Genomic DNA, 11,719 nt, shown 5'->3' on the forward strand with positions numbered 1-11,719 from the left:
CCGACGCCAATTTCTCAGACCTTTCCGCGAGGTGTATCAACTTCAAACCGTCACTAGGGAGGCAAAACCAAGCGCCGTCAATAAGAATAATGGGTAGCCGATTGTTAGAATTAAGAGTATACCACGTGTCCTCATTATTCAAACATCACAGAGACCGTTCACTGATTTATAAGTAAGGTCAGCTTGTTGAAATCTTGAGAGGACGTGGGAGAGCGACGGGTGGCAGTTATGTTCCAGTCTGGCTTCATCGGAACTCAGTGAGCTCGCGTTTGACCCAATTAAAAAATCCATAAATACACACCATGAAATCAGTTTCTAATTTTTGCTGCACACCCAAGGCAATTAACTCCCCATCTCTATCTCCCACAAATTCACATATTTATATATTAAAAGAGATCCTAAAAGAGCTTGTGCAATCAAAATAATCATTTTTAATAGTTGTATTATTCATAAAGACCAATACCCACAAAAACATAATGCTACGACATTAAGCCAGTTGCTTTCGGATTCGATTTAAATGCAGCACATTCATTGTACTGTCCACACAGAAGCATTAGGTTTTGGCCATTTTAAAGACCACTTTTTTGCCTATGCAACAACACATTCTTGCGTACCATTTGTAATTCTATCCAATCAGTGGGACAACCACTTAGAAGGTAGTCTATTAGAAGTAAACATTCATATAAAAGGACATGACATGTTAAACCCCCAGCTTTGCATTAGAAATAAATTTATGATTTTCACCATTTATATGTATGCAGACTGATGAATTTGTTAAATGAAAAAAAAAGATGCACAGAGTTTTTAATGTTGTACACACACACACACAGTCATGCATGCAGTATGAACGCACATAAACACACACATGCACACTCACATCAATCTTATATTCTAAAGACTGGTATCAAGCAGCTTGTTCTCCACGTTCCAACACAAATCATATTTTCTCCCTGACACACTTTTGCTGAGCTTTTTATAATTAACCTATTTTAATAAAGCACATTTTACACCTAATTTTATCAATACCTCAGAGATGAGGAGAGAAAGGGTGTCCAAATCAAACATCAGACCCCAATGATGTTACAGATTATATATCTTACTGACTGGACACTACAGTACATTAACACTGCACTGAGAGAGAGGGTTAATACAGTACATTAGCACTGCACTGAGAGAGAGGGTTAATACAGTACAGTACATTAACACTGCACTGAGAGAGAGGGTTAATACAGTACATTAACACTGCACTGAGAGGGTTAATGCAGTACATTACAGTGCACTGAGAGAGAGGGTTAATACAGTACATTAACACTGCACTGAGAGGGTTAATATAGTACATTAACACAGCACTGAGAAAGAGGGTTAATACAGCATAGCACATTAACACCGCACTGAGAAAGAGGGTTACTACAGTACAGCACATTAACACTGCACTGAAAGAGAGGGATAATACACTACAGTACATTAACACTGCACTGAGAGAGAGGGTTAATACAGTACAGTACATTAACACAGCACTGAGAGAGAGGGTTACTACAGTACAGCACATTAACACTGCACTGAAAGAGAGGGATAATACACTACAGTACATTAACACTGCACTGAGAGAGAGGGTTAATACAGTACATTAACACTGCACTGAGAGAGAGGGTTAATACAGTACATTAACACTGCACTGAGAGAGAGGGTTAATACAGTACATCAACACTGCACTGAGAGAGAGGGTTAATACAGTACATCAACACTGCACTCAGAGAGAGGGTTAATGCAGTACATTAACACTGCACTGAGAGAGAGGGTTATTACAGTACATTAACACTGCACTGAGAGGGTTAAAACAGTACATAAGCACAATAAATGGACACACTCATTGGGAAGTGCTGCAATAATGTACACACACTAGTGAGAGTTTTCTTAAGAAAGTGTTTTATTAAAATGTAGTGTGAGGTAAGGTTGCAGGCCAGACAGAAGAACTCTAACACAGGCGGCACAGAGGCCTCAGTCCCCAGATCCGGAGATCAAGACTAATGACGCTGCAGACAGAGACGACGCTGCAAAAACGCGCCCACAACGATCCGCTCGTCTTCCTCCCGGCACCTCACAGCGGGTAGTCATGCCACAAGCTGAAACACAGAAGATGCACAACCTCAGACCAGCCCACATAACACACCCCATAACACACCCACATAACACACCCCATAACACACCCACATAACACACCCCCATAACACACCCCCATAACACACCCACATAACACACCCCCATAACACACCAACATAACACACCCACATAACACACCCACATAACACACCCCCATAACACACACCCACATAACACACCCACATAACACACCCACATAACACACCCACATAACACATCAACATAACACACCCCCATAACACACCCCCATAACACACCCCCATAACACACCCCCATAACACACCAACATAACACATCAACATAACACACCCACATAACACACCCACATAACACATCAACATAACACACCCCCATAACACACCCCCATAACACACCCCCATAACACACCCACATAACACACCCACATAACACATCAACATAACACATCAACATAACACACCCCCATAACACACCCCCATAACACACCCACATAACACACCCACATAACACACCCACATAACACACACCCACATAACACACCCACATAACACACCCCAATAACACACACCCATAACACACACCCATAACACACACCCACATAACACACACCCACATAACACACACCCATAACACACCCACATAACACACCCCAATAACACACACCCATAACACACACCCACATAACACACCCACATAACACACACCCATAACACACCCCCACATAACACACCCACATAACACACACCCATAACACACCCACATAACACACACCCATAACACACCCCCATAACACACACCCACATAACACACCCACATAACACACACCCACATAACACACACCCATAACACACCCACATAACACACCCACATAACACACCTCAAACCAGCCCACATAACACACCCCCATAACACACGCACATAACACACCCACATAACACACCCACATAACACACACCCACATAACACACCCACATAACACACCAACATAACACACACCCACATAACACACCCACATAACACACCCCAATAACACACACCCATAACACACCCACATAACACACCCCCATAACACACGCACATAACACACCCACATAACACACCCCCATAACACACACCCATAAAACACCCTCATAACACACACCCATAACACACCCACATAACACACCTTAAACCAGCCCACATAACACACCCACATAACACACCTCAAACCAGCCCACATGACACACACCCATAACACACCTTAAACCAGCCCACATCACACTCACACACCCACGTAACACACCCCCATAACACACACCCATAACACACCCACATAACACACCCCCATAACACACCTCAAACCAGCCCACATAACACACCCACATGACACACACCAATAACACACCTCAAACCAGCCCACATAACACACACCCATAACACACCCACGTAACACACCCCCATAACACACAGCCATAACACACCCACATCACACACCCACATAACACACCTTAAACCAGCCCACATCACACACTCACACACCCACATAACACACCTCAAACCAGCCCACATCACACACTCACACACCCACGTAACACACCCCCATAACACACACCCATAACACACCCACATAACACACCCCATAACACACCCACATAACACACCCCCATAACACACCTCAAACCAGCCCACATAACACACCCACATGACACACACCCATAACACACCTTAAACCAGCCCACATCACACACTCACACGCCCACGTAACACACCCCATAACACACACCAATAACACACCTTAAACCAGCCCACATCACACACTCACACACCCCCATAACACACCTTAAACCAGCTCACATCACACACCCACATAACACACCTTAAACCAGCCCACATCACACACTCACACGCCCACGTAACACACCCCATAACACACACCAATAACACACCCACATAACACACCTCAGACCAACCCACATAACACACCTCAAACCAGCCCACAGTACCAGTGTGTGTGTGTGTGTGTGTACAGTACCAGTGTGTGTGTGTGTGTGTGTACAGTACCAGTGTGTATGTGTGTGTGTGTGAGTATGTGTACAGTACCAGTGTGTGTGCGTGAGTGTGTGTTTACAGTACCAGTGTGTGTGTGTGTGTGTGTGTGTGTGTGCGTACAGTACAAGTGTGTGTGTGAGGGTGTGTTTGTGTGTGTACAGTACCAGTGTGTGTGTGTGTGCGTGTGTGTGTATGTGTGTGTACAGTAACAGTGTGTGTGTGTGAGTGTAGAGTACCAGTGTGTGTGTGTGTGTGTGTGTGTGCGTACAGTACAAGTGTGTGTGTGAGGGTGTGTTTGTGTGTGTACAGTACCAGTGTGTGTGTGTGTGCGTGTGTGTGTATGTGTGTGTACAGTAACAGTGTGTGTGTGTGAGTGTAGAGTACCAGTGTGTGTGTGTGTGTGTGTGTGTGTGTGTATGCGCGTATGTACAGTAACAGTGTGTGTGTGGTGTGTGTACAGTACCAGTGTGTGTGTGTATGTGTGTGTGTGTGTGTACAGTACCAGTGTGTGTGTGTGTGTGTACAGTACCAGTGTGAGTGTGTGTGTGTGTGTACAGTACCAGTGTGTGTGTGTGTGTGTGTGTGTGTACAGTACCAGTGTGTGTGTGTGTGTGTGTGTGTGTATACAGTACCAGTGTGTGTGTGTGTTTGTGTGTGTGTGTACAGAACCAGTGTGTGTGTGTGTGTACAGTACCAGTGTGTGTGTGTGTGTACAGTACCAGTGTGTGTGTGTGTGTACAGTACCAGTGTGTGTGTGTGTGTGTACAGTACCAGTGTGTGTGTGTGTGTGTGTGTGTGTGTGTGTGTACAGTACCAGTGTGTGTGTGTGTGTACAGTACCAGTGTGTGTGTGTGTGTGTGTACAGTACCAGTGTGTGTGTGTGTGTACAGTACCAGTGTGTGTGTGTGTGTGTACAGTACCAGTGTGTGTGTGTGTGTGTGTGTACAGTACCAGTGTGTGTGTGTGTGTTTGTGTACAGTACCTGTGTGTGTGTGTGTGTACAGTACCAGTGTGTGTGTGTGTGTGTGTGTGTGTGTGTGTGTGTACAGTACCAGTGTGTGTGTGTGTGTGTGTGTGTGTGTGTGTACAGTACCAGTGTGTGTGTGTGTGTGTGTGTGTGTACAGTACCAGTGTGTGTGTGTGTGTGTGTGTGTGTGTGTGTACAGTACCAGTGTGTGTGTGTGTGTGTGTGTACAGTACCAGTGTGTGTGTGTGTGTACAGTACCAGTGTGTGTGTGTGTGTGTACAGTACCAGTGTGTGTGTGTGTGTGTGTGTACAGTACCAGTGTGTGTGTGTGTGTGTGTGTGTGTGTGTGTGTACAGTACCAGTGTGTGTGTGTGTGTACAGTACCAGTGTGTGTGTGTGTGTGTACAGTACCAGTGTGTGTGTGTGTGTGTGTGTGTGTGTACAGTACCAGTGTGTGTGTGTGTGTGTACAGTACCAGTGTGTGTAGTCTGTCTCCTCTCCGCTCCTCCTCAGCAGGTCTCTGACGGTCTGGGGGGGTTTTAACCCGTAAAGCTCCGCCCTCTCCCAGCGCTGCAGCCGACTGATACCTGAGAGAGAGACACGCCCTGCTCACACCTGAGACATGTCCTGCTCACACCTGACACGCCCTGTTCACACCTGAGACACGCCCTGCTCACACCTGACACGCCCTGCTCACACCTGAGATACGCCCTGCTCACACCTGAGACACCCTGTTCATACCTGAGACACGCCCTGCTCACACCTGAGACACCCTGTTCATACCTGAGACACGCCCTGCTCACACCTGACACGCCCTGTTCACACCTGAGACACACCCTGCTCACACCCGAGAGACACGCCCTGTTCACACCTGACACGCCCTGCTCACACCTCAGAGACGCCCTGTTCACACCTGAGACACACCCTGCTCACACCTGAGAGACACGCCCTGCTCACACCTGAGACAGACCCTGTTCACACCTGAGACACGCCCTGCTCACACCTGAGAGAGACCCTGTTCACACCTGAGACACGCCCTGCTCACACCTGAGACAGACCCTGTTCACACCTGAGACACACCCTGCTCACACCTGAGAGACACGCCCTGTTCACACCTGAGAGACACGCCCTGCTCACACCTGAGAGACACGCCCTGCTCACACCTGAGACACACCCAACACACTCTGTTCACCCGAGAGACACGCCCTGCTCACACCTGAGACACACCCCGCTCACACCTGACACGCCCTGTTCACACCTGAGACACGCCCTGCTCACACCTGAGACACACCCAACACACTCTGTTCACCCGAGAGACACGCCCTGCTCACACCTGAGACACACCCCGCTCACACCTGACACGCCCAACACACTCTGTTCACCCCTGAGAGACACGCCCCGCTCACACCCAACACACTCTGTTCACCCGAGAGACACGCCCTGTCTGGTATCTGTTAAGGCTCAGTGGTATCGCAAAGCAACACAGCCATAGTGTCTAGGATGGGAGGGTCTCGGTTGGGTTGGATTACAGCGTCTCATCGCACACTAGCAACCCTGCTGGCCAGTTAGGTAACTGCAAGTCTGCTGTTCAGCGGTATGTGACTCATGACTGTACAAATCCAGCTTGTGAACTATGGTGTGATAAGAAGCAGCACTTGCCTTGTTTGTATTTATTACAGACGAGTATGCAGTAGCTTAAGCTCCCCTGCGGGATGGATCTGACAGAATATATGCCTTTACAGCACCATCTGGTGGTTAAGGAAGAGGTACTTCAGGAGTTTTTTAAGCAGGGGGGGAGGGGGGAGGAGGAGACAGGAGGAAGGAGAGGAGAGGAGGAAACAGGAGGAGGGAGAGGGGAGGAGGGGACAGGAGGACAGAGAGGGGAGGAGGAGATAGAAGGAGGGAGAGGAGAGGAAGAGACAGGAGGAGGGAGAGGAGGGGAGGAGACAGGAGGAGGGAGAGGGGAGGAGCAGACAGGAGGAGGGAGGGGGAGGAGGAGGCAGAAGGAAGGAGAGGAGAGGAAGAGATAGGTGGAGGGAGAGGAGAGGAGGAGACAGAGGGAGGGAGGGGGAGGAGGAGACAGGTGGAGGGGGAGGGGAGGAGGAGACAGAAGGAGGGAGAGGAGAGGAAGAGATAGGTGGAGGGAGAGGAGAGGAGGAGACAGAGGGAGGGAGGGGGAGGAGGAGACAGGTGGAGGGGGAGGGGAGGAGGAGACAGGTGGAGGGGGAGGGGAGGAGGAGACAGAAGGAGGGAGAGGAGAGGAGGAGACAGAAGGAGAGAGAGGAGAGGAAGAGATAGGTGGAGGGAGAGGAGAGGAGGAGACAGAAGGAGGGAGGGAGAGGAGGAGACAGAAGGAGGGAGGGAGAGGAGAGGAGGTGAGGGAGCAGAAGGGGCAGTACCAGTGCAGGGTCCATATCTCCAGTCCAGATCAAACTGCTGGAGCTCCAGCAAGTCCTTCTCTCGCTGTGTCAGGGGGAGGGGTTCAGGTTCTGATTGGCCGACAGGAAGCAGAGTGACAGGATGAGGTCAGTTTACTGATGTATGAATGCAGAAATAAACAGACAACTATGGCAAGCCGTTTTAGCTTTAATTAATTTCTAGAGGATATCACAAATACAATTCTAACTAGTTTGAAATGCAAATTCTTGATAGCAGAAATTCAATTGTAACTAATTCAAGCATTTTCCCCATTCATTTCAATGGCACCTTAAATTTTAACTAGTTAAAATAGGAATTCATGATTTCAGAAATACATATTTTAACTAGTTGAAATTATATTGTTGACATCAGTAATTGATTTTATGATATCAGAAATTGGCATTTTAACTTGGTAAATTCCAACTCCCATTGAAATGAATGAGAAAATTTTTTTCAATCTGACTAGTTAAAATTTAATTTCCAATATCAATAATATGCATTTTAACTAATTTAAATTGAATTTCTGATATCAGAAATACACATTATAATTAGTGACAATTGAATTTCTGATATCAAGAATTAGCATTTCTAACTAGTTAGAATTGTATTTGTGATATCTTCTAGAAATGAATTAAAGCTAAAATGGCTTGCCATAGACAAATCACTTTCAGTAAAACACAATCAAATAAAGACTAAGAAAACACGTAAAACATAGATGTGTAAGTTTATGAATACATGCACACATTCTTCACACACACACAGCCACAGGTACACATTCTTTTTACTCTCTCTCTCACTCACACACACACTATACACACACGTACAGACACACACGCACACAGACAGACAGACAGACACACACACACACACACACACACAGGTACACATACTCATTTACTCTCACTCTCTAGCTCTCCCTCCCTCACACACACACACACACAAAGTACACATACTCACTCACTCTCTCTCCCTCCCTCCCTCATTTACACACCTTTCTCTGGTGCAGCAGGCTCCTTGTCTTGCTTCTCCTCCTTCTTTGCCCTCTTTACCACCTTAAAGGTGTCTGTGATCAACCTGCGCTTGGGACTCATGTCTGCAACACACTACAGAAACACACACAGCCTGAACAACCTTAAGAGCCTTTGCGTATGTTACACAGTAATGACCTTACCGTTTCAAATGAAAACCATCAGAAAAACCATGAGCTACTTACGGCAAGTTTAGCGCAGGCAGACTTAAAGCATGGAAGGTTTAATACAGGCTTTTTAAAAGCAGGCCAAATTGAGTACATACAGATGTAAAGCAGGGCAAGTTTACTGCAGACTAGTAATATTTTAAAGCTATAGCAGTTTATGAAGCAACGGACTGTTATGATAAAATAACGTGCTTCGACGCGGACATTGTTCGGGCATGTCTTGAAATGGACGATCAGCCACTGCCAGAATGTACTGATACAATTCATCCGCTAGCGTAACAGAAATTAGAATTAATACCGCAGCACTGGACACAACCAGCCTACTACAGAATACAAATTACTATTCTGTTCATTTCGTTCAATGCAACTTTATAATCGTGCAGACATAGCAATTTTACAACTATACAAAAACAACACCACAAGCTTGCGACCAAGAACAGGGTGGTTATCAGTAATGGACAAATGTAGACAAAAGCGGAACTCTTCCAACAGAATCTAGAAAAAAGGATGAAACTCTGAATTTGAACCCACCACTCACTCTCCTACTGATTCGTTCGTTCTTTCATGCATCAGTCGCCAACACAAATAACTACTTCGGACAAATCTAAACAGGACGGACTGTCGCCGTGACGTAGACATTTAAAGTGCCAGGAGGGATATTTTTTTGCATTCGGGTTTAGGCACTGGAGTCTCTAGTTTTACTTCAGTTACAGCATTTATTGCTACATTTCCCGGATTATTACAAAGAAAGCGATACTGTTGCCCGCTCATTAAATTGGTCTCAAATGATGTGTGTATATTACAATATGTCCAACGTAAATATTAGGATGCTCTTTGATCACAGTACACTTTTTGTTTTATATGTTTGAATTGTAAATTTGACAGCTAAGATTGTTTACAAAGAATTAAATAAATTCCGATTTTGTATGGATAATATACATATGGATTATCAGAATATTCTGATATATAGAAAATCCTAATCAGAAAATTAAATGACTCACTACACTAAGTATTACGGCAGTCGATATAAGGAAGTCGTTTTCATGTTCTGTGACGTAAGGTACGCGACACACAACAATGGGAGGAGGGAGGGTCACATTTATTTGTGCATAGAATAATAACAGTGCCTTTTCCAATGCTTGTGGGGAAAGCTGGAAAAAGGGAAAAGAAATTCGACGGCTTTCCCAAACTGGCTATTTTAGCCAAATGGTCAGTAAACGGGCATGTTCACGGAGCCTCAGCAAGGTCCGTGTTATTTTCCAGATTTACAACTTAACCGGAAGTGGTTTCTCTGCTTTCTGCGTGTGTTTTAACTGGAAAAATACTCCGTGTTGTGGTTTGAACGTCACAAACACATGGCAGATAACTGCGTGAAGTACAAAAGTATGGCTCTAACATTTAACACCTTACTTTAAGTGTGTTAATACAAAGGAACAGACATCAGTCTGAAACGCACTGAGGTACTGCCCCCGCCATGCAGGTGTTGGCCTGTGGACTGCAGAGGGGGTGCATTGACTGCTGTCCACAAACTGTCGGGGAACAAAAATCTTGGACATTTTCATTTACATCTCATTATCTGCGGTATCTCTGCACTCATGGAGTGTTGTTTGCATGATAATCCTGGTAAATAGTTTCATTTTGCAAAGCAATGGGAAGTGATCGAATAAACCACTGCCCTTGAAATATTCAGAAGAAACACTATGTTGTGAGTAGAATACATCAATTTGAATCAGTGGTTTGTACATTGGTCACAGGAGACTGAAGCCTCTGCAGGAAATATTTTTTAAAAGTGCACAAATAGAAGGCGGGCATGAATTAATATATGATTTGATTATGTCCTTTATGCCAATGTACTGTCAGCCAGCCTGCTAATTCCCAATGTACCAGTTATACTCCCTCCATCTATCCAATATCACTCCATCCAGAGTGCTACTGCATTATTGGCTGTTACATGCCCAGCCAGATTTAATTTCCAGATCACTGGAAATCCCATATATTAAGGCAGTACATTCCATTGAGACCACAGGGAGGCAGTGTGGTCTTCTGCATAACTGGACATGCAGTAAGAATGCTACAGGATCCTTATCTAGGTGGGGTGCTTCCATAACTCAAACTGCTTCAGACTGCCTTGAGCTGTGCAAATAGACTAACAGAACTGTGATCAGTGACACTACCATTCCACTCCCACACGTCTCCCTACTAAGCAGTGCAAACCATAATACTGCAGCCCCACCCCACACTGCCTGTGATGTCACAATGTGCGTGATGTCAGGGGAGACAGATGCTCTGGCAGATTACAGAAAGTGTAAAGTATGCCAAATTTACACACTGAACACTCAAAGTGTAAATCTAGCATAATGGTGCGCTTGATGTTACAAAGTAGACAGCTGATTGGTGCAAGACAAATTTTCACTTTTACTTGCGTCACAACACAAAGATCACCTGACGTTCACTTGGGGCAGCACAGCACAAAGTGTGTAATCAACACCAATGTGGAGCTGAATCAGGCTCATATACGCTTAATAAATGAACACCAAGACAATACACCACAAAGGATAAACCCTGAACATAAGCTGGAGTACAGGTCTGAAATTAAACTCCATAAATCTAACAATTTCACGCTTTTTTTTTTGTCTAACTTCAGATTTTTGAATCCCAGAAATCTGCTGAGCAAAGAACACCAACTATTACCAACATTCCACGACTAACACTGACTATTACCGACATTCCACAACTAACACTGTCTCCACCAACACTCTACAGCTTACACTGACTCTAGCAACAAAGACACAGCCAACGTTGATGCTACTGGTGCCTCTGAGGGAGAAGCAGGGGAAAATTATTCAATTACCAAACAATATAAGGACAACGAGGCTGCTTTATTCAAATAATTACTATTTTTCTGTTCTCGAAAATAAAAAAATGAATGACCTGGTAACCCCTTGTGAATCAAGCATAGAGCAAAGCAGGCC

At 45.3% G+C, this 11,719-nt stretch overlaps 1 protein-coding gene across 2 annotated transcripts; it reads right to left on the reverse strand.

The window, feature by feature from the left end:
- Positions 1–1,906: 1,906 nt before the first annotated feature.
- pold4 (DNA polymerase delta 4, accessory subunit) lies at positions 1,907–9,412 on the reverse strand. Of its 2 annotated transcripts, none has more exons than XM_035417228.1 (5): positions 9,279–9,412; positions 8,544–8,655; positions 7,534–7,623; positions 5,610–5,721; positions 1,907–2,123 (listed from the first exon to the last, which is right to left on the reverse strand). In XM_035417228.1, exons 2-5 carry the CDS (start codon positions 8,641–8,643, stop codon positions 2,099–2,101), a joined length of 327 nt encoding a protein of 108 aa, XP_035273119.1. In that variant the 5' UTR covers positions 8,644–8,655; positions 9,279–9,412; the 3' UTR covers positions 1,907–2,098. The 2 variants fall into 2 exon arrangements, with proteins under 2 accessions (XP_035273119.1, XP_035273118.1); XM_035417227.1 differs by lacking the exon at positions 9,279–9,412 and adding an exon at positions 8,766–9,024.
- Positions 9,413–11,719: the final 2,307 nt, after the last annotated feature.

Source organism: Anguilla anguilla, chromosome 5 (genome assembly GCF_013347855.1).
Source record: "Anguilla anguilla isolate fAngAng1 chromosome 5, fAngAng1.pri, whole genome shotgun sequence".
NCBI lineage: Eukaryota > Metazoa > Chordata > Actinopteri > Anguilliformes > Anguillidae > Anguilla > Anguilla anguilla.